Source organism: Coffea arabica, chromosome 8e (genome assembly GCF_036785885.1).
Source record: "Coffea arabica cultivar ET-39 chromosome 8e, Coffea Arabica ET-39 HiFi, whole genome shotgun sequence".
In the NCBI taxonomy this organism is placed as follows: Eukaryota; Viridiplantae; Streptophyta; class Magnoliopsida; order Gentianales; family Rubiaceae; genus Coffea; species Coffea arabica.
The window spans coordinates 38,716,137-38,739,480 of NC_092324.1; the positions used below are offsets into that span (position 1 = coordinate 38,716,137).

Here is a 23,344-nt window from a genome sequence, read left to right on the forward strand (position 1 = left end):
ATAAAATCATAATTTCTATTATTTATTCATGCTTCTTTTTGTTAAAAATTTAATTTTTGGTCCTGTCTAATGTAAAATATCAATTAATCCCCTAAATTAAAGAAATTCTTAATTTGGTCCTCTAAAGTGGCAAAGTATCTCAATTTGGTCCATACAATTGGAAAAATCTCCTTTTGAACCTCTAAAGTTGCAAAAATATTGACTTCATCTTGGAGATCCTATGAATGGTGAAAACAAAAAAGAATCTCCAAAATTGCTTTATTTGGTAATTATAATTAACTGAGCAAAGACAGCATAGTGATCATGGAAAGATAGGAGAAAAAAAAAGCTTATGATAGAACAACTAAATTAAGCTTAACATCCTCCTTTTGTTGTTAAATCCTTCAATTCTTTTATTCTTTTATGTTTTTAAGTTTTGAGGTCCAAATTGAGAAGTTTTTAATTCGAGGGCCAAATTGAGATTTTGTGCTTGAAAGACCAAAATGAGACTTTTTCAATTTGAGGGACCAAATTGAAACATTTTGTTACTTTCAAGGACCAAGTTTGAGGGATTAAATAGAATTTGGGACCACTTTGTAGGATCAAAACTTAACTTACCGCTAAATTTTCCAATGTTTGCTATCCTAGATTGATGACGGAAAATAAAAGGAAACAGTAAAGAATGAAAAGCAATCTCAACAAATAATTAGCACTCTAGCGCCCCCCCTCCCCCCACATATATCTTCTAATTACAAGATCCAATAGGTATAGCTATAAAAACACAAAGAAAAAACAGAATGCAATGCATAAATGGTTGAATGTTGTGGATGGGCATCTTTTCACTGCTTATTCCTTTTAGTTTCTTGGTTTTTCTTGCAAATCAGAAAATGTTTTTGGGGAGTTTGATGGGCTCATAAATTATTTTTTTCGCGTCACTAACTATTTCTTTCGGAGAATCATACTCATTGGTGAACTTGTACAAATAAAAGCATATCTTGCAGGTTGTCCAGAAAAAATCCTTGCACACTCTTGGAACCTGGCTTCCATTTGTTTGAAGAACCATCTGTAGCAGTTGTCTTCGGCCTCTTTCAATATTCTCCTCTATCCTTGTTGTAGCCTCTTCCATTGTTATGACACCATTACCTCTAGCCACATGCATGGACACAATATTTGGTTTTCTTTGTTCGAGCTCTTTCTGAGGAAATTCAAGGACACAAAATTAGATTAGCATACTTTTCTAGTGCAAACAATTCAGTGATTCTTCAAGCAAGGCTTGATTTCTATCGACTAGCAAGATATTACTTAACACGAATACGAAACAGAGAATCATCTCAAATGGTTAAGAGTACTATTATATGTCAAGATTCCATTCCCACGAGAGTGTTGTAGCACTCTCTTTACATTCTAGCCATGGTAAGAATGCCATTTGAACAGCAAACCAAGTAGAGAAAAGAAGCATATACTTGACACACAACTTTTCTGCTGAATGCTTGAATAATAAAAACAAGAATAAGTAAGTCAAATAGGCCCTAAACTTTTAGCGATGTTTTCATCTGGTACCTCGACTTTTTAAAAGTGTAAAATAGGTCCTTAAACTTCTTTATTTGGTATTAAAAGGTCCTCAAGGCTAATCCAAGCAGAAGAACTTCTTGCACCACAAGGTTAGTCTAATGTCATCAGCTTGCCCTCCCAAGTTCAAAAACTAAGCTAATCTTCCACTTTAATGGTTTTTTATAAATATCTAAACTAACAAAAATGACACAACTACTATGTTGTTAAATTTCATTCAAGTGCACGTTGTATTTTGAATCAAATGTTATGAATATTGTCCTTCTATTATGGGTTAATTAGATTACTTGAATTCTAATGACATATTTAGTGAAAAGGAATAAATATGTAGACATTATTTACATAATAAGATTGGCTAAGAAATAGTTACTCAGTCTACAAGAACTTCTATCTACCAGTATTCTTTGCACAGTGAATCCTTTATGGGCAATTAAGCATATTGTTATCAAAGACCTAACAAGCAATGTTGAAAACTAAGCATAGAGCATTTAACCTTGTCAAAGTCCCATGAACTGAATTGATGGTGGAATAGATTTTTAGAGGAAAACTTAAGTGTTTGGATTGTGAGTTCACGCACAAATATTTTTTGGAATATTCCTTTCAAATTACGTTTTTATATCACATGCATTGCTTTGCTATAATATATTTTGCTATAAAACTCCAAAAAATTGCAATCCAAGTGGAACATAGGGCACATAGAACATTCAACTGAGAATATGAATTTAAGCAGAAGAAATTTACCTGTTGTGTTTGGATATCATTAAGGAGTCGTCCAACTGTGGAGGCATGCGTCCATAAGCTTTTCATTTCTTCACTGTTTAAAATATCCTCTGATAATTTTGGTCCAAGAAAATAAGCTCCCGTAAGAACGCAGATTTTGGCCCCAATAGTTGTGCGTCCAACAGATAAATATTCATCAATGGTTGGTGCTGAGTTTTCTCTCCACCAGTCTAGCTCTGTCAACATACCCTCCAGCAATTCCTGCCACTGTATGAAATTGCAAGCAAATAATATCCAAGAAATAGGACTATACTATTAAGGATTGTAGAATATATTCGCATTTTACCATGCTAATCAAGTCTTGCTTTATGCATCGCCCTTGGTGAACAAAAGCTTTTTCAGCAAGCTCATCTACTGTGTTGTAAAGTGCCAAAAGGAAAAGCTTGACTTGCTTGGAGCAACATTGAGTGAAAGAATTCTTGTCCCATCTATATAGGAATATTCATCAAAATTGAATGGACACATAGTGTAGTCTGGTAATCAAGAAGTACAAAGTACCACAAGAGAAAGGGACAATGTCATCTTGGACCTCTAAAGTACCTGCCACAATTTGTATAAAGTTGTGATTTGTACAATTTTCACCCTAATGTCAATAGTACATTTTGATTGCTCCAGTTTTGGTTTAAGTATATGGCACTCACTAAGATCACAACAAACATTCCATTTTTTTTTGGATTTTTGGATATATTCTTTGAATTTTGTTTTACTTTCTTGAGAATGAAACTATAGCATCATGTTTTTTTTTTGGGCTGTCATTTGATGCATATGAGACTAATGGGTGATTTGAAAAAACCTGTTAAGGGAATAGTATGAAAATATTTTGCTTAAAAATGGCCAATCTAAATGCATGGTTTCGGCTCAAATATATCATTGAGTTAACATTTTGGAAATCAAAAGTTGTACAACTTAAAGTAACAAGCTGCAAGAAAGAAAAGAAGAAAAAGTCGATAAAGTTGGAAGGTACTAACTTTTTAACCAATTGGATAAGGTTGACTAATTCCTCTCTTGGAGCACAATTATCAAATAAATCATCTACCACTGTGACTAGGACACAGGTCTGAGCATATGAGATTCGAGCATCAGATAATTCTGGCTCAAAGGCATCAGCAGTAATCATGAAATAACTCGATTGTAGAACACGTTTTGGGATTCTTGAACTCTGCAATTCGTTCTTTTCGTACCATCTGCATATGACAATCGATTGGTTACCTAAACTTTACACAACAGAATTTAGTGAAAGGGGAGCAAAAGAGAAACTACTTTGGAGATGAATTATCAAAATTTTTCTTTACTGCGGAGGATTGAGAAGTAATCATTGTAATATGTGGCAAAAGGTTATATTGGCCTTACTTTAGAAAGGCTTGAGGGTTAACTATGTCAATGGTTCCATAACTCTATGTGCATTGTCACTTCGATTCTCAATCTTTCAACTCTATCCCCAAAAAAAAAAAAAAAAAAATTGATAGAGTTGAAAAAATATAAATGTTATTATTTGTCATCAAAATGTAAATGTTTGATTCACCAAAATTACACGCAAAATTGTTAAAAGAAGTTCCATAAATATTTAAATCTCGGGAGAATATCCGAAATTAACAAACTCTGTGGGAAGAAAACATAGATTAATTTATCAGAATTACGGTGGGTGACCATTTAAAGACAAATCAAGAAGTTGAAGGACTCAACAACAGGCACAACAAGATTTGGATGACTAAAATGACACTAAGCCTATACTTTATGGACCGCTGGAAAGTCATTATTAACTCAATAGTTAAATAAGAAGAATTCACTTTTATGATGTAAAAATATTTCTAGAATACTTCTTCCAACCCCCTAAACAAAAGGAAAAAAAATGACATAACCTCTTCAACTACGTGACGCTAATTTAAAAAATAAAATCGTCAATAGACAAATTCTTGAAAAACCCATAAAAAAGACAAAAGATGCAAATAATAAAAGGACATAATTACTCATTTTCCCATCAATTAGCACTATGTACAAACTTTGCAAACATGCCTACCTTTCAAGTATTTGGAGTTCAGCTTGATGGAGGGCCTGACAACTGTTAAAATCTTGTATTGCCAAGGTTAGAAGGTCTCTGTTGGCAGTGTTGAAGCACCCAGAGTAGCAGAAAATAGGTTAATGATCTCCTGCAACAATTTGGACACCGCCTACATATATATGGCAGTTAATTTTCAGAATATTTACCTGTAAGATGTTTTAAGAATGTGATGCTTGTCAATGTCATATAGCTCAATACATCTCCTGTTCAATACCCGCGCTAACGTGCCATGATAATTCTTGAGAGTAAACTCCACCTAATAAAGTTAAATATTAACATGAAGAAGATAACAATTAATTATTGTGGTGTGGTGGGCAATTAAGGTGTCAATATCATCTTCAAATTGTTGTGCTAATGTGTCATTTTATTTTTTTTCGCTTTCTAGGTCATAAGGAATGGTGTGCACAGTGGTGTTATGAAATCAATTTGACAGAAACAAAAAGAACAATTGTTTGTCATTTTTCAAACTTTTTTTTTTCTTTTTTTGTGAAACAACGGGACTAAGAGTGAACAACCTAAAAAGATGGGCAATAACCCACAAAAGTGAGACTGTAATTTGGTAAGACTAAAGACTGAAGTTCGAAATTTTGAAAGCTGAAAACTGCTGATGAACTAGTTTGCTGAACTCACAACATCATATTGTAGGATAATACTGATTTGAGAACTGAATTAAAATATTTTATATCATATATACATATGGTTTAATAATAATAGTGCTAACTTACTGTACACTAATATAACAGCACACATGAGAGAGAGCAAGAAAATGCCTATGTGTGCGAAAAATTGTGTTTGAGAAAAGAAAAATGCATATGGTTTTTATGTTTGTGTGCATGTGAGAGAACATCTTAGAAAGTATTAGTTTGTCTGTTAGAGAGAGTATATTTGTATGTACGGAATTGTGTGAAAGAAAAAGTACATGTTTATTTGTGTCATGTGTGAAACATTAACTGAGTAAGTATTACTATCTTACTTGGACCCTAAATTTTGCATGCAAGCTCTTAATGTAGCTATAGGTAAAAATTTTCTGTTATCAAATAAATTTAATGAAATAGCAATTGATGGGGTTATCAAACAAGTGACATCTAGAAAATTATATATCTTCATTCTTCTGTTTCCAATGACCTAGTACTCAAGTAAATTAGAATACAATTCCCAATTTGGAGAATTAACCTAGGACCTTTCTTTCTAAGGGCTCAATCTTGGTTGCTTCTACCGCTAGATTAAGACAGTAAAACATTAGTAGTATGGCTTGAAGACGATAAAATAACAAAAATATAAGCTCGTTTTCACAATCGAACTATCGAACTATTGTGGGCAATTGAGTATGTTGAAGAGTAATTTCATTACCTCTTTATGTAACTTCTTGTCGATTATGTACTGATTTAGCAACTGATCCTTCAAATAAGTTGTTGTCCAAGCCTGGATTCTCTCAAGAGGTTCTTCATTTGGATATATAATCAGCTGGGAAGCTTTGTACAACTCCAGAATAGTAGTCACATTTGTGAACATCGGCCTTACTGTACTGAAAAATAATTCTTGATCTACGAAGGTCACCAGTTCATCTGCTGTGGAAATTGAGCTAAGCCAATTTTTTGTCAACAAAATTACATTTTAACTGATCAAATTTTCTCCGTACCTGCAGAAACATCGTATCCTCTTAGTCGTAGAAATCGAAATGCCATGGCACAACAACTGACATCGGAGAAAATTTCTTCATTCTTCTTCTGCCATGACCTGATTGTTCAAACTCGACAATTTGAGACAATTATACAATTAGTTGTACAATTAATTTGGCAAGTTACTTAAATTCACGTAAATCTTACTTGTATGTTTCATCCAATATTCTTTCTATTTCACGCCTGAAGTATGGTTCCAATCCCAACTTTTCAATTATGTCTATGAGTTGGAGCCCAAACGTTAACTTCAAAGGACAAATTTGGGGAACTGTGATCCCAAATAAAAAAATATGAGAAAAAAAAAACGGTCATACAATATTCGGGTATAAACTCGATTTGCCACCAAATAAAGGTTATTCTTTTATAAATGACAAAAAAATTGCTTTGATGTAAAGAATATGTGGCTGCAGTAGAATAATGGTTTTTTACTCAAAGAAAGTTAAAATGCACATTTAAAATTCAGGGTAAAATGCATAGGTAGATCACTGTAAAACTTTATAATCGTAGATTACCCATGTGAAAATATATTTATGTATTAGTCCCTCTTCGTATTTATGTAGATAATGGATGCAAATTCAACCAAGGCAACTCAACAGGAACAGTGGGAGCACGAAGTAAATGGAGAATATCGAATAAATTCCATTTCCTTAAAGGTGGATTCAAAATCAAGATGAAGTCATTGTTGATGCCCCAATAGCAGTGGATATTTGTGGCTCATATGGTAACTATGACAGTTGGATAGTTCATTAAGAAGGGAAAAACATAGAGTGAGGAACAGGAACTCTGCCTGCGTAGCTATTCTAAAATAGGTTGGGCTAATTTTCCAGAAAGACGAATCTAATTTGGATGAGTTTGTACATTCACTTGATGAGTTAAATATAATTTAAATGTGCTATAAAGTGTCCCAAAAGATTCGCTAGAAAAATCCTTGTATTATTTTAAGCACATTGTAAATCATTAAAAATATTTTATCTCTAACATTTAACTTAGGAAAGCAGCCCCCACTTTTCAATGACAATAGCACCTAAAATAGGGATTTATGTTCTTGCCCCTTGGATAGTTGTTAGTAGAGATGACAATGGACAAGGTAAAATTCGAAATCTGCAGATACTCGACCCAATGGTTTATTCATTAAAGTTTGGCATTCGTGAGGGGTCACTGATGGAGAATCTAATAAGATTTGGTAAGAGAATCCTAAAAATTCGAAACTTGAAATCTAACATACATACGTACATACATTCATATGTGTGTATATCTATATATATATACACACACACACACACAAATCACAGGCATTTTACACTTCATAAAATGCTGAATTCCTCTCATATAGGTTGTATGACTCTACTAAAATTTTAAATTTAATATAATGTGTTGATTTAATATTATGTATGTATTAATTTTAGTTTGATAATAGTTAATTACCTTTTTTCTGAATTATTCAAATTAGCGGGCAGAGATACCCGATGGATAATTTGAACCCGAGAGTGAAAGGGTTTGGTAATGGAAGTTAAAATCGATAGGGTTTTACCAGATAGGGTTTGGTAAAAAATTTAGCTATATGGGTTAGAATTTGGTGAGAGGAATTTTTGAAAATATCCAACCCGCTACCATTCTAGGGATAAAGCATTAATTATTTGATTTATTCATGACATGATATAAGATTGTAGTACTATATCGCTAAATCCCATGTTTGGAATATGGGAGTACCAATTCCAGATAAGTGAATTAGACAATAAAATTGGGACAAAATAAATCCTTAGAGGAGACATGACTATTTATCAGGAACGACAACTAAATGGGATGAAAGTGCTAGATGGCATGTCGCTTCTCCCATTAAAGTCATTTAGTAATTCCCACGATTTTTTCACAGTACATGACTAATATGATGTGTGATTATTTTCAAAATTTTCGAGGAATAATCCACTAAGAACAAAGTGTGAAACAATTGTCTCTAATTAAATGATAGATCCAAGATTAGCAATCTCAAGATAATTAATTCCAAGACTACTCATCCTCTTTCTTCCAATATGAAACCAAATAAGTGAACTTCTCACCTCCTCGCCACTTTCGCAGAGAAAGCAGAGAGGCTAGCCTGGAAGAAATGGAATCTTCAACCAGTTGACAATCCTTTGAGTCTAAGCTCCATGATCCAACTTCTTGTTTCTTAAGATCCCCGGACGGCACCATGGCCGCCCATGTTGTGTCATAAGCAGATATTGATAATTCAACTTTGTTCAGTAACCCTTGTATAGTTCTAATTGATCTTTCTGTATCCTGCAGAGACCAATGATTCTTTTGAGCACACAATTTTTTTCCTTTACTGGAAGAGTCTGTAAAAGTGGATGGTTCTTTTAAGTTGTTTTCTAAATCAAGATTTTCGTTACCGATGAAAAACTGAAGCTGCATGTTACTGATGCTCGACCGAGATCAACATCTGCGAAATGAAAAGAGGGCAGAATTGCTTACCTAGGCAATCTTTGAATGATTGTGAAGTGGAACAAGGAATATTGCGATCAAATGACCGAGTGATCTGCATGAAGGTTTTGATCAAATGGTACTACTTACACAATGGAGACTTGGGGAACTTGATATTGTGATCTGGATAGGGCATCATCATTTTGTTTCTGCAAGCCATCACCATTTCTTGATGAAGAGATGAAAAGTGAAAGGTTAGAATCTCAAAGCAGAAATTGGTAGGATAATGTGAAAAACTGAAAAGGTAATTTTAGTGGTTAAATTTCACTACATGTTTGTTTTATTTTGCTGTTGACACATACGGCCCAATTCCACCAAACTTTATCCCAGCAGGAATTTTTTATTCAGGTGGTAGAAGTGTGTGTACATGATTGATTGATAAGATAATTTCATATACTTTCCCTAAAATTTCTGATAATTGCAGGTAGTTACATTCAAGTTGTTAAAATTAGACCTATCTCCCTTGCTCTCACGGTATAAATAACAATGTAGACCAAAATGCTAGGTTCTCCTAAAAAATCCTAAAATAGCATTGTGGTTATAATTAGAAACACCAAAAAAGAAAAGAAAAGAAAAGAAAAGAATAGAATGGCTCTCCATATCTATTTCATCAGTTCATTCTTAATACGACTGCTGCAAAACCCATTACCCTGCTAAATCAATTAAGCAAGCACTCAACTCAATCCTAATATTTTCAAGCAACTCTAGCAGTTCTAGCAATTTTAGTATTCTACCAAACCCATTCAGCAAGTACTCAACTAAATTTCGAAATTTCCAAGCAACTCTAGCAATTCCAGTGATTTCACCTATCCAAAATCCTTTTGTTACCTAAATTCTGCTACAAATTATTAAATCAAGTAAAACCGCTAGGGATTAAGGTAGTGCCATAAGTCTAGAAATCTATAGCAGTATGTCAAATCTGTATAAGGTAGTGCCATAAGTCTAGAAACTGGCTTAGGGGTCCAAAGTTGAAACAAATGAACGGTTGGACAAATGTGAATTTGGCTTGTTGGTTAATGGTTAGTGATATGCAGGTTCGTAGAATGTAAGTTAATGAACGGGTCTAAGTGAAAGTTTAGCATGCAATTTGTCTAATATTGAAATCCAAGGTTCAAAGTGAGAATTAATTTGAATTAAGGGAGTGCAAAATGGAAGTCCTATTAGCTTGGCGCCGATTAAGAGTTAACTATTATTCTCAATTGGGAACAGAACAGATGTATTTTACATGATGCTTGATTACCTTCAAGATTTTAGCTGTAAGACGATCTTCACACCATTCACCAAGAAGCAGTATACATTATTTATTCGAAGGCCAAGAAAGGAAAAAAGATATAGTCTAAGGAGTTGCTAGATCTTTTTTGCGAGCTTTAAAAATCTGTTCAGTTGGCATGTGAACTTTTACTCCAGAAAGAAGCCATAGAATAGCGAGAACGATTTGGCGTCAGGAATTGCTGAGCATCCACTTGCATGGAACTCCGGGATGTTAAACGACAAGGGACCAAATTTTTATATATACTTCTTTCGTCCCATGTATTTGCATCTACATGCTTTTGGATTTGTGTGTCCCAAAACTAGCATTCATCGAAATTAACAAAACAACTTGTCCACTTTGTAAGTGTTAATATATTCATGTAATTGATGTGGGTTGAGAACATATGTTTTATTTGTCAAAGAATAAGAGGCATTCAATCTAATATGTAAATTCTGGTGTAGTAATTTGATAAATGAAATGAGATTCAATATATTGCTGAGCATATTTATATGTCAAAACGTTGCAATATTAAATTAAATGATTGTACTTTTGCAAAGAAATAATAATTTGATATGTATCCTCATTAATAGAATGAAAAAGAAAAAAATTTAAAAACAATGTGCGCTACAAAAATTTGCAAATTGACTTATTAGGGCAACAAAATAGGAGTTTAGAGTTTAGACAAATATATAGCAGGACTTGGCTCATTTGTACTGGATTTTCCCTCAATTTTTTGCGGTGCATATTTGGATGCATGACACGTATTTTCAATTATTAATAAAGATTACAATTAGTCAAATTTAAAATGATCATATTCCTTCCTAATAAATGAAAACACATGTTATGTATCTAAATGTGCATTGTAGAAAATGAAGAAAAAATGCATTCCAAAGGAGCCAATCCCAGATATAGCAATTGAGCTATGAGAAACTTCGTATCCCTATCTCAAAATATTGCCTATGAAACTTTTCACAGGTAGAAACCTTTAATTGCAATGCCAAATTTCCTCGTTAAAGAATTTGTTTCATCACATATTCACACCAGGTTAGGAGAGAGTACAGGATTTTGGCAACGAATAGGATACATTTAAGGGATAATTTCAGAAACCTCCCTTGAGGTTTCTAACAATTTCGCTCGACTCCCTTCAAGTTTAAAAAATTACACTTACCTCCCTTGGCATAGTAAAATACCTATAATGCCCTCCACTTGATAGACAATTTTAAAATTAAGGCAAAAAATTCTATTTTTCTATCTCTTGTCTATTTTTTAATTAATATAATCTCTTTTTATTATCTTTCAATTTTGTGGATATTAGCAAATTAAATTTTACAAAAGCAACGGAAAGAGCAGATTATGTGCCAAATTAGAAGGAAATGAAGAGACTCGCAATGATACAGAAATAAATAATAAAATTAATGATTAAAATAGGAAGAAGAATTAAAGATGTAAAATTTGTCATATTTTGTTTATTGTCAAGAACAACTTTTATAAAATGTTAATAATTACATAAGGATTTCTTTCATTGAATTAGATATTTTTTATTATGATTTTATTATGGAGGTAGTAGAATTTATTCTCTAGTTTTGAAATAATAATATTTTTAAGACCATAGGAGGATTGTAATGACGGTTTTAGGTCAGATTAGCTTATATTGAAAAAGTATTTGAGCATTGATATTTAATTTTAGGTACAACTAGTTGTCAATGGGCTTTGTGTGTGTGTGTGTTTTTTTTCTTCTTTTTTTTTTGCGTGGCAAGTATTGATCGGCTACTATTTTATATGCAATTTAAGATTTTTTGCACAGTTACTTGATTTCAGAACTTATGCTTGGATAGTTTTTAGGAATTAGACTTGTTGATTTATGCAAAGTGTAGAAAAAAATAATTGAATATACTATATTTTTCTTTCTTAGTTTTGTACAAAAGAGCAATTTAGGATTTTTGTAAGAAAATCTATCTTATTGGACCTACATTATTACTAAACATTAAAAGTATGGGAGGTATATGTAATTTTTAAAAGCTGAAGGGAGTTCTCTGTAATTGTTTAAAATCTCAGGGGAGGTTTGTGAAATTATCCCTACATTTAACGACAATTGTTGCTGCTATCATCTAGAACAGTTTTGGTAGTCTAATTATTATCTATGAACCAAGAAATTTGTGGCCTATTCATTATCCAAGCGACAAATACCAAATTTTGTCATCAATCACCTTTGCTGGCGTGGATTTGCCACCGATCTTGGCCACCATATTATATCGTCGGCGGTTGTGTTTACTATGATTTTATGACTTTTGACAATGAAAAATTCGTATCTGATTGCCAATTTCCAAGTAGATGTCTGTTTGTAACACTTTCAATATAAAAAATTCCATGCTTATATGCATTCTTGTAGCAATAGATGGAGGCAGACTATGCGTGAGGTAAAATTAATATCACATGTACTGTGTAGTGTAATGTGAAAATGTACATTTTTTGGGCCAAATGTTTTATTATTAGAAGGATCTCTTTGAAAATTTTCAAATTTATAAGGGTGAAAATTTTTTTTCCTAGATTTCCAGGGGTTGTGGCCTCTCCGTGTCTTCTTCCATGTACTTGTAGAAGCAAAAGCTTTTGAAGCCAAGTCAAATAATTGGAGTCAAAGCATTTCTTTCTATGGTTACGTCTACGGTGAAAAAGTTCACCTTTCTGCCCATAGTAGGCAGAAGCAATGCAAGGAGGCCAACTGTGCTATGTGGGGACGCACAAAGAAGGATATCCGAGCACCACTGGAGAAAGCCGGTTGGGCCTGGATGAAAAACGTAATACATCTTAAAATCACAATAAAAGTCCTTTTAAAAATTTATTCATCATCTAATGCCAATACTTATATTTGATAAATTAAAATAGTTAATTAAATATTCTATTATAATATAAACAACTATATGTCATTGAGTTGATTGAATGATATTTTCTTTTTCTTTTTTTTTTTGTATTTCAACTAGTTGTCAATTAAGTTTCAATTGAAATAAATATTTTATAATTATTTAAATTGTCAATTTAAGATGAGCATAAATATAAATACATTAATTGTATTATTGAAATATTTGATTTAATATAAAAGAAAGACAAGAAGAAATAGCAAGAAATTTTTTAAAAATTCATGTGAGTCCTTTATATTGGTAATCACATTTACTTGTTATTATAATCACAATGCCTAACCATAACTGATTGAAACTCATATACACAAGTCATACAACAATTTGTGTTATACTGTTTACAATTAAAGTTACTATACACTCAAATTAAAATTCTCTTTTTTCCACTAAATTTTCTTTTATATATGATTTATGTGTTATCATTGATTTGTAATTAATTTAATGAAAAGATGCTCTTTAGGCTAAATGATATCTTTTGACAATGTGGATTACTTTTAAGGATTTTAATGAGATTTAGAACACATTTTTTATGCATTTAATCTAATTCACATTTTATTTTATTTGAAATATAATTATTTAAAATATAAGGGACCATATTGAACAAATTTTCAAATATTAGAGACCAAAAAATATAAAGTCAAACTTTTGACTAATTCTAACTTGATGTTGACTGTTAGATATTATTGTTTTCTATTAGTTGTCCTAAATTTGCCTAAAATAAAAAATTTGGGACCATATTTATTTTGATCAAAATATCAGGGGCTAGTTTAACTCATAGACCAAACGTTAGGGGACCAAAATTGCACATCTTCCTTTATTTTAATCATGTTTGATATCCCAACTTTTTCTTTTATATTTATGCTTCAATTATTTCAAATTTTAAACTCAATTAAAATATAAAAACTATCACAATATTTATTTTGACATGTACAAAATTTACTAAATAATATTGAAAATTTCACCTATTTTCTGTTACAACAATTTTGTCTACCTTTCCATACCTTTATTTTTCACGTTTTTTTGACATTCACTTTTTCGCTCTTCAATTTTCATTGGGACCTGCATCTCGGTTAGAGTGTTCACAAAATATTTTCTAAGTAATGGGTATTAGATGATGAACAAAATTTTAAGAGGACTTTTATTATAATTTTAAAATGTATTGCATTATTTCATCCAAGCACAACCGGATTTCTCCGGTGCCCGGTACATCATTTATGTGTCCGCCTTTGTGTGTCCCTCCCCACAGAACACAGTTGGCCTCCTTACATTGCTTCTGCCTACCGTGGGCAGAAAAGTGAACTTTCCACTGTAGACGTAACCTTCTTTCTATCAACCTCTTCTAAATTTTCTATCCCACCTCTGCTTTGTCCCTATTACATTGCTAAGTGTCATTAAACAAACCTAAGTCATCATAATCCTAAACCTTTCAAACGTGGCTACGTCAACAGAAAAAAGAAATTATTGTAACGAAAAGCAATAATAACAGAAAACAAAAGTGGTGAAGAAGAACCCTAAAAAGCCTCCAAAATCATGGTAAAACAATTCTTAAAAAGAGTTGCATGAATACCCAATAAAAATTTTTAAGAACATATTACAACCAAATTTAGGGGCCTACTGTGTCAAAATGTTGGAGTTTGTGGTGTGCAAATTTGAAGCGAACAATAAGTTAGGGATGTAGGTGAAACTTGATCAGCTAACTAGCAGGCTGTGATGTGTATGTAAAATCCATCAACTTTCTCAATGCCGTTAAACAAAAAGTGGGGCAAATATAAAAGCTTAGAGTGTAAAAGGTATCTAAAATTAAAATTCAAAGCGTAAAGTGAGAATCAGTTATAGCTAGGGTATGGGACACAAGGTGGAATTAATCCAATTAATGTTAGTATCCAACTAATTTGGGGTGCTCAGTCATAAGGTCCTATTTTTCATTTTAGCTTTATTTCAAAGACATTAATTTAGTTTACTACCTGAATTTTCCACAAAAGACTTCAATTTGAGAAATCATACATGAACATTACAAAAGTCGTTCAAATAGCACTTTAGATATGTGGCTGCTCCTAGTTTCCTTGGAACAATGGGCCATGTAGTAGAATGCTTTTGCAACCGTCAGAAATGTTTGCTTGACCATTTGGCATACGTTCTCAGGGGGGCTTTGAAGCACCAATCGAACAATTTCTTGCATGTCAGCTTCAATCTCTGTGGATCTGATACAACCGTGTGAACCGCCATTCATCTCTGGGCACACCGTATGAATTTCCTAATGATCATAGCCCAATTGGTTCGGATTATGACGAAAACAAGGAGAAGAAGCTACTTTCACAAATTTATATAGAATATGTAAATGCATCAGAAACTATATGTAATAGATGGGGCTGGAATTCGAATAAATTGGTTGGAAATTATAATTCGAGGAAAATAAAATTCGTAAGTAGGGGCATGTCTACCCAGGAGCAACATTTTGTTAGTTATAGGTTGGAAATAAATGTCATAGCTAAAAGATTGTAAATTTCATAGCACATTTTGACTGCCATACCTTTTGATTTTTCTGATGTTGGCGAAACTGATTACAAACTTTATCCGTGAGGTGTGACAAATGCTTGTAGTCGTCATTGTACAGCATCTCCTTTGAACACATTATCCTTCCACTGGACAGGTTCAGAATCTGCACTATCAATGTTGCCTCATTTGGGTATTCACCCATTTTCATATTCAATGCTGTTGTCAACCACGCCTCCCACTATCAAGTTTCAAAAGTAAATTCAAAATACTACAACTAATAGAATATACATTTTTATGACTAAGGACAGAATTTCTTGATGCAGTTTTAGTTTACTAAGAAATTAAAATTGGATTTACATCCAGATTTGGTTCAGTTACGTTTCTGTAGAAAACCATTCCAGTTCAAGTTTTGATAGGAACCGAACAGGAGAGAAGAAAGGAAGTTGTCAAGAAAATTTGCTTCAAGCTCACCGCATCATTCAATTGCTGAGTTAGATCCCTCTCCAGCCCTTGAAATGTCTGAACTGAGAGATGGTGAATGAACTTTTGAATGTTTCGAAGTAGTCTCTCTCCCATCCTATCGGTTAGAAAATTACATTATACGACTAAATCGTAATCATCTCGTTTCTTACATTTCATTCCTTTCTTGCTTTAAAAAAAAGTATAAATCATAGCCAGCAACCTATTATTTGACATTTTAATTAGGTTTTATTTCTTGTAATGCAGATGTCTATTTGCGTGAAACTTATTTTCTCAACATTAGTTTTACTAGAAATAAGAATAATTTGTCAATCATATGATTCGTTTCTTTTCCATAAAGGGATCTTTTTCTTTTTCACCTTTTGTTGTAACAATGTTTGCTTTATTTATTTTTTCCCCTTAGACACAAACGATACAGATGAGCTATCCTGACAATTGAAATATACTCAAATAAAAAAAGGCTTAAACTTTATACTTACTTGTCTATCTTTTCAAGAGAGCTAAAAGAATTGCCTTTGAAACCTGCAATGAATCGATTCCTCTGTTCTGTTGATGTAGCAACTTCATCAAAATATATTGTCAGAGACTGAGCAATTACCGTAGATTTAGCCCATGCCAGTCTCTCTATTGACCTTTCTGGCTCATATAAGCTTGCAGCAGCTAGAAAATAGGCATCCAAAAGGTTCTCTATACTGATCCCGAATTCGGGAAGGTTGCTTTCTGCCCACCACCTTTATCAATTATAAAGTGTCAATTAAGACCATATAGTAAATGGATACTAATCACAGAGTGTACTTAAAGAAGAAGGTGTACGAACGTTTTGTGAATACATACTGCTGCATGTTGATCCACTCAAGTTGATGCTGAGCCTGACACTCGTTGTAATCTAGTTTGGCAAGCTCCAGATAAATATTGTTGCTAATTTCAGCCACCCTAGGAAAATAAGCTGTTATCAGATTTGCCAAGTGAAATCTTAATGTAACATGAAGATTTACATTGACCAACTAAAATGACGAGATTTACAGATCTTGATTTTAAAAAAGCTGGTTAATTGCTGATCATTAATCCAAAATTGCTTCAAAATCGAGGCCAACTTAGCAGATGTACACTACCTACCGTGATGCGTGCATTCCCCCTACACCCCCCCGGCCCTCGCCCCAAAAAAAAATCCAAAATCAAGAAAAAGTGGAGGTAAATTTCTAAACAACCATTTGGAGTCTGTTTGGAAGGCCTGTTTTAGACACAATTTTTCTTCGATTTCGTCTACAATAACATCTAAAAACACCATAAAATTTTTAAAATACATAACCGAGAACATCCAAAAGGACACACCATTGGATACTAATTGAACTTTGCAAACGAAGAAACATTTCAATAATTAACGATGGCCATGTAAGAGCATTTTGGATAAACATTGATGCAAATTAAATTTTTTGACACAAAGCATACAAAAAAAAACTTGTTAATGCAGCACTTCGATTTTCTCTTTGGATGGATAACTGAATTCTGTATCAAGGTTTATACCACCATAAAAACTATAAATTTCCTGCTTTCGAATTTATCTATTTATTTGTTTCTTGTGAACTTCTCTAAACATAGATACTTCTGAACTTTTGTTTGTTTTTCAAATTCATTAGCCAGCCGAGCTAGACTTAGATCAAATATTGAAATCACCTGTATAATGTTTTGCCAACCCAAACATCATCAGCACCACTATAATGCTCTACATAGAACCTGGCTTCAACCCGAGGTAAGTTAGCATACCATGGTATTCCAATTCCATAAGTTATCTGCACAATAGAGTAGCGTTTTTTTTAATATCTAAAAATAATTAACATTAAAACTATAATGAATTCAAATTTGTTATTTCCTTCAAATTGCACCTCGCCAGGAATGTCCTTGGAAATAACCCACTTATCTACAAATTTGTTATTTGCTACCCTTTCCTTCAAAAAGTTGTAGGAGAATCTTTTGGCTTCGTCAAGTATATTCTCACTAGGAAATTGAACTTGAGAAGCCTTATAGAGATTTAGGATCGTCGTTGGAGATTCATTTAGCTCACCGCCAAGGCAAACGAACTTGCCTTGTTTCCTGAAGTGCTTAAAAACATCTATAGAAGCATACAAAGAAAGAAATGTTGAAAATGAGTTGACAAAAAAAAAAATCTCATCCCATTTAACTTCAAGAATGTCAAATTTGTTTCTGTTCTTGGACCATAGACATTCCAATACAGTTCTAGGATCGTCGAGTGTGAATAATTAAAACTATTTGCATTGTTGTTAAATACCAAAAAGTTAAAAAAGAAAACCTTGTCTAATATTAGCAGTAAGAAGTTTTATGACTTAAAGGAGGTCTGGATGTGCAACTTAGTTTGTAACTCATATGAACATCTTGAATGACAGATGGATTTATGTAAAGAATACGAAATTCGATATATCCCAAGAGAAAAGAAACTGTTCAAAAGAAACACACTAGCTATATGATAACAGAAATATGCCGAAAAAAGAAAAAGAAAAAGAGAACTTTCAATCTAGCTAATAACAACCTACCAGGGTTGACATTGTAGCCCAATAACCTTAGAAGCCTGAAACCCATAGAGGTGTCATCCAAATCATAAACTCTTGCATTTCTTCCACTAAATACTCCATTTTCAGTCCAATATCTGAATTAAAAAAAAAAAACCATTTTGCAAGTAGACAAGTATACGTAACTCTTGAGTAGAGCCTAGCAATTTTAAATTCTTTTGCTCATAATCTAATAAGCCATTATGTTTTCTCACCTGTATACATAGTCCAGACAGTCCTTAATCTCCAGCTTGAAGAAACGAGAAATTCCAAGGCGTTGCAAGCGATCAACGGCCCAAAGTCGTGAGAACACATCAATCGGATAGACGGTAGGTGCTGAAGAGTGAGATGACTAAATTTAGCAAATACGGGAAATTCTAGTCTAGCCATTCAATTGCAGTTTCATAGTTTGCTTGCTTATCACCACTGGATAAGAAGAGGTGAATATAGTAGGAGTAGTAAATTACCTCCACCATTGAATTTTGTGATAATAACGTTGAGATACTTCAAACAGTTGTTATCTTTGGTCTGCATAAGTGCAAAGGCAGTTGAAGATGGAGAAGTCAAGAATGATCCTTCTTCTGTTTGTAGCTTCAACAGCTTTTCCCAATTTAGGTCTTCTAATCCTTCCAAATTGTAAAGTATTGGAGTTGGTATTTCATGCATTAGGTCCTTTGGAATCCTATGATCCAATTAATAAGGGTAAACATACAGTATAACTAGTGAAAATTAATGATCACCACTTTATCACAAAATATCTTCTAATCTTACCTCCTTCCATACTCATATTATGCCTGTATAATACACGTTTGTACATGCCATTCAAAAAAAACTTTCGTATTTCATACATCTAAAAAATACTTGTAATTTTCAATTAACCATATAAAACACGGAATAAATTTTTAAGGCATTATACTTCACGAATTATACTTCAATTTTTCAAAAAATTTTAAAATTTGAATAAGAATAATGACATATTTCTTGAGTTATATAGAAAATAAGAGCAATATATATCAAGAAAATGGTAGATGGATACATATTTGAATAATAAGGTGATAAATTTTAATTAAATGTAATGTCTCATACATAAAAATAAGTTTAAGATTAGTATATAAGTAGCATAGTCTTAGAAATCTATAGTATATTTATCCATACTTTTAGTTTTGTAATTTTCAAATATATTTGTATTATTCATGTATGAATTTATATGTGTAATTTTGCTGAACACGTATTTTTATGTCGAACTTTTCATCGTACTTTTGAGAAAAAAATTCATATAACATGCTTACGTATAATATCTCATATTTTACCCATCTTATATTTTACTAACTATGATTAAAATTGTTACCTTGTTACAACTATTGGTACATTTTTTTAAAACTTATTAATGCACTGTAAAAATTGTTTTTGTTTTTAACAAAAACAATTTGTTAATTAGGGTGGGAGAGTTGGTTGGATTGGATGATAAGTTGGCAAGAATTATAAGTAGGAGGTCTTGAATTCAAATCCTTTCACTTATAAAAAAAAGAAAAAAAGAAAAAAAAGAAGATGGGCTAATACCTTGCAAATTTTAAAGATCTCAAACGAAAGATCTCTCTTAGAAATGGAGCATCATGGGGAATCTCAATGCCCAAACTACGAGCTCTTTCAACAAGAGGAGGAAATACAACTTCAAATCCACAAGTCATGCTATCTAAATCTTCCTTTCCCAGTTTGGATAAGTTCTCCTTGAAAAATCTTGTTCCTGATCAATAAACAATACGTAATTTCCTAGTTAATGCATACGCAGGTCTTGATCTTGAATAAAACCTTGGTTAGCTAATCATCGGTTGTTACCTTTTTCACTCTTGTCTGGATGATTATTCCATGATCTCAATGCAATTACACAAGCTAGAGTATTCAATAGTCGATCACACACAGAAAATAGTGCATCACCCCAAGAACCATCAGAGAGTTGATTTTGTGCAATCCACTCAAGTGAGGATGGAAATTGAGGAGTGCCACTTCCATCAATATTTTCAATAAGAGAAACCCATGCTGTGTCATAAGGTGAGATACTTATTCTTCCATCTTCAACGGTGCTTAGGATCCTTCTAATATAAGCAATCGCCTTCTGCAAAAGCAAAACCAACAAAAATTATGTCCAGATTCACTAATTTTAAGAAACGACTGATAAAAAGATCGAAAAAATAAACATAAATTTACCTTTAGAGCTTCACTTGCTACATGATCGGTCTCTCTTACTAGTGAGGTATGGCTACAGTCTGCAATGAACAATCAAACAAGAGACATTACTACTTCCATGCATATATGGGAAACTCCTCTGAAATATGCTCTGTATCAGATTAATTAGGCTTCTCTCAAAACAGTTGTAGAGGAAATTTAGACATGCATAAATGTAATATTATGCTTGTCTCGAGATTTTTAGGGCGTAGTTGGTGGAAGTTCAATTGTCACTAATTATTGTCGTTGCGTCGAAAGCTTGTACAACCTTTTTTGTGATTTTGGCCCTTTTTTCACCCCAGATGTTTCGTGCAAATAAGATGAGAAAATATTCTTAGATGGAGTTCATTTTTAATTATGTTGATCAAGTTACTAAATCAAAAAATGTTCAAAGAAAAATTTTTAGGTTCTTAAGCTATACAATAAATGGATAAATAGTTAGAGGGAAAACTAACGGAGGAGAACACGATCCCACCCTTTCCGGCAATGACCCCATTACCCATGTTAACAGAACTTCTGAATACTCCAAAATTACCGCTTGCTTTTTCCTTCTAATTCAAAATACTTCCTTGGATGAACTTTCAATTGACAATTGGACAAATCGATAATTTATTAGTGGTATAATTAAAAGGTTAGATGTTACTTGAAATCAAATGCAATTTAGGCGAGAAAACTTTGGTTAACCCATACAATAGCAATACTTTAGCATACCTTGGGTTTGAGCTCTACAAATGTCATTTATAATATTGAGGTCATTTAATTGTAGCGCTTTTGTCTTTGGAACTTGAGTACCTGAAAAAGAATGTTGTCATTTCAGTCACAGGGTTGAAGTTCATTCTCCAGTTGTAAGCATAGTTGATATATGTAAGAGAAGCTGAGTGACTTTTCATCACAGCAGAAAAGATAAAATGAATAAAAAAAGAAGACCCCATTATGAGAGGTTTGCACCAAATCACTTTGTGGCTCTCATTTTTTATGGTGGGGAATGAATGTCTGTGGTAAATTATTTTTCTATTTGCCACTTTGGATTTGAAAAAAAAAAGGTAGTATATTTTTTTTCCTTTTTATATGGATAAATTACCTTTTATTCCACTGTGATTTGGTACTTTACCATATTACCCTCTATGATTTAAAAAAATATATATAACCTCTCATGATTTGGATTAAAGTGTCACTGTTAGTTTTTCCATTAAAATTAACGATCAATAGTAAAAAGTCAAATTCAAACTAATAAATTGACAAATTTATCCATTCAGCAATTCTTTTTTTTTTTCCTCCAAATATAAAAAAGAAGAAATTGAAATAAAAAATACAGATAAATAAGAATTAGAAAATACGATTAAAGATTTGGGTTTAAAAACCTATAATGATATTTGTAGTTAAAAAATGATTTGGTATTTTTTGTTTCTTATGTATTTGTTGTATATTTTGCTTCCATCTCTTTTGTATTTGGAAAAATTAAAATTTTGTAGGCCAAAGTATAAGTTTTCAAGATAATCTATTCTTCCCCAAAAAGAGAGAGAGAGAAAGAAAAGGAAAAAAGTAGTGAAAGGGTGAATTTGTTAATTTATTAGTTTGAGTTTGAGTTTGACTTTTTACTATTAACTATTAGTTTTAACGAAAAAACTGACGGTGACACTTTAATTTAGACCATGAGGGGTTATATATAAAATTTTAAACCATAAAATGTTATGTGGTAAAGCATCAAATCACAAGGATAAATGATATTTACTCTTTTTTTTTTTGTGGTACAAAGCACGTTTTCTAGTTGTATACAAAAATCGCAAGAGTACAAATAACTCCAAATGTCTGGAGATGCACAAAAATTGATGGAGCTGTAATACACTTTGCCAACATGTGACCCTAAATTGTCCAGTCCTCCTTTTCGGGAAAGAAAGAGGACCCTAAAGATGAGTGATCTGGAGAAGCATAAAGTAGGAAATGGAAAAATAAGATAAAGAACTTGCAATCAGGACAATCGATAAATCCAAACTATCTGAAGATGCACGCACCTGCAACATTTTTAAAGGCAGTATTCCACCGCCAAACAAAATCATGACTATTTTATGTGCCACAAATGGAAACAGCTCAGTATACCTAACCTGCCAATTATTGCATTTAAATTGTCATTGCACTAACCAACCCTATCCATTAGTATGACCATTTTAAGAAGAGCCAAAAAATGACAACAACAACTGAAAATACTTTGCTTGCCAATTATGCTAAGTTGTCATTGCACTAATCAACACTTTCCATCATTTGTGTTCAATTCATTGACATTGAATCTGATTGTATGGTTTTGATCAAGATCCTCCAAGGCAAGAGAAATCGTCAATGGTCTATTCATTCTGTAGTTAAAGAAGTCCTTCGTCATCAATTTACCTCTGTTTCTCATTGTTTTCAACAAGCTAATAGGCCTACTGATGTTTTGTCCAATATAGGATGTGCAAATGGTGCTACAAACGTTTATGACTCATTTGAAGCTCATCCACGTCAAGCTAAAGGCTAAATTAGATCTGATTAGTTATGTCTTCCATCCCTTAGAAGATATTAGCATTGTATGTTTCAAATATCTCTTTATTTTTCAAAAATCTTCTTTATTTTTTTAAACTTTTCAAAAGTATTCATGTAATTTTGGAGGTTAGGTCATGTCCCCCTCTGTTTTGTTTTCATTAATAAAATAAGGGCTAACATCCCTCTCCTATATGTGGGATTTGCCACTTAAAAAAAAAAACTAGTTTTCCCAGCGATCTACATTTCTCAAAACCTCTGAAAATAGGCATACTTACCTCTTTTTTTCTTTAGAAACATATTCACTCCAAATCCCGCAAGTAAGGTCGGAGTCTGGGACTCGCTTAAAGTACAAATTGTAT

At 32.7% G+C, this 23,344-nt stretch overlaps 3 protein-coding genes and 1 long non-coding RNA gene across 4 annotated transcripts; all 4 read right to left on the reverse strand.

The window, feature by feature from the left end:
- Positions 1 to 859: 859 nt before the first annotated feature.
- Positions 860 to 3,445, reverse strand: LOC140004403 (9,13-epoxylabda-14-ene synthase, chloroplastic-like). The gene is made up of 4 exons (XM_027224799.2): positions 3,297 to 3,445; positions 2,615 to 2,756; positions 2,290 to 2,535; positions 860 to 1,174 (listed from the first exon to the last, which is right to left on the reverse strand). The coding sequence occupies exons 1-4, from the start codon at positions 3,443 to 3,445 to the stop codon at positions 860 to 862; spliced, it is 852 nt and encodes a 283-aa protein (XP_027080600.2).
- On the reverse strand, positions 2,293 to 8,738 carry LOC113703438 (class I diterpene synthase 2, chloroplastic). Its single transcript, XM_072062189.1, has 10 exons — positions 8,635 to 8,738; positions 8,454 to 8,503; positions 8,124 to 8,343; positions 6,214 to 6,334; positions 6,027 to 6,124; positions 5,738 to 5,952; positions 4,346 to 4,643; positions 3,297 to 3,512; positions 2,615 to 2,756; positions 2,293 to 2,535 (listed from the first exon to the last, which is right to left on the reverse strand). The coding sequence occupies exons 1-7, from the start codon at positions 8,708 to 8,710 to the stop codon at positions 4,530 to 4,532; spliced, it is 894 nt and encodes a 297-aa protein (XP_071918290.1). The 5' UTR covers positions 8,711 to 8,738; the 3' UTR covers positions 2,293 to 2,535; positions 2,615 to 2,756; positions 3,297 to 3,512; positions 4,346 to 4,529.
- A 5,868-nt stretch (positions 8,739 to 14,606) lies between these two features.
- LOC113702941 (copal-8-ol diphosphate hydratase, chloroplastic-like) lies at positions 14,607 to 18,279 on the reverse strand. The gene is made up of 7 exons (XM_072061057.1): positions 18,234 to 18,279; positions 17,568 to 17,794; positions 17,359 to 17,474; positions 16,519 to 16,617; positions 16,164 to 16,415; positions 15,239 to 15,442; positions 14,607 to 14,962 (listed from the first exon to the last, which is right to left on the reverse strand). The coding sequence occupies exons 1-6, from the start codon at positions 18,277 to 18,279 to the stop codon at positions 15,427 to 15,429; spliced, it is 756 nt and encodes a 251-aa protein (XP_071917158.1). The 3' UTR covers positions 14,607 to 14,962; positions 15,239 to 15,426.
- Positions 18,280 to 20,147: 1,868 nt separating this feature from the next.
- Positions 20,148 to 21,287, reverse strand: LOC140013090 (uncharacterized). The gene is made up of 3 exons (XR_011820167.1): positions 21,183 to 21,287; positions 20,454 to 20,512; positions 20,148 to 20,361 (listed from the first exon to the last, which is right to left on the reverse strand). It is a non-coding gene; the product is annotated as an uncharacterized lncRNA (long non-coding RNA).
- Between the last annotated feature and the right edge of the window lie 2,057 nt (positions 21,288 to 23,344).

Bases quoted from the DNA above. Each gene is read 5' to 3' on its own strand.
- LOC140004403 (XM_027224799.2), bottom strand. From the start codon at position 3,445: ATGATTACTGCTGATGCCTTTGAGCCAGAATTATCTGATGCTCGAATC. The intron at 2,536-2,614 runs GTAAAATGCGAA...AATTTCATACAG, and splicing joins AGCAAGACTTGATTAGCATG to TGGCAGGAATTGCTGGAGGG. The intron at 1,175-2,289 runs GTAAATTTCTTC...GAATTTCCTCAG, and splicing joins ATGATATCCAAACACAACAG to AAAGAGCTCGAACAAAGAAA.
- LOC113703438 (XM_072062189.1), bottom strand. From the start codon at position 8,710: ATGGTGATGGCTTGCAGAAACAAAATGATGATGCCCTATCCAGATCAC. The intron at 8,344-8,453 runs GTAACGAAAATC...TGGTCTCTGCAG, and splicing joins GCAGCTTCAGTTTTTCATCG to GATACAGAAAGATCAATTAG. The intron at 6,335-8,123 runs GTGAGAAGTTCA...TTGGGATCACAG, and splicing joins TCTGCGAAAGTGGCGAGGAG to TTCCCCAAATTTGTCCTTTG.
- LOC113702941 (XM_072061057.1), bottom strand. From the start codon at position 18,279: ATGGGTTTCAGGCTTCTAAGGTTATTGGGCTACAATGTCAACCCTG. The intron at 17,795-18,233 runs GTAGGTTGTTAT...ATGCTTCTATAG, and splicing joins GGGCTACAATGTCAACCCTG to ATGTTTTTAAGCACTTCAGG. The intron at 16,618-17,358 runs GTGATTTCAATA...TTATTTTCCTAG, and splicing joins GTTGGCAAAACATTATACAG to GGTGGCTGAAATTAGCAACA.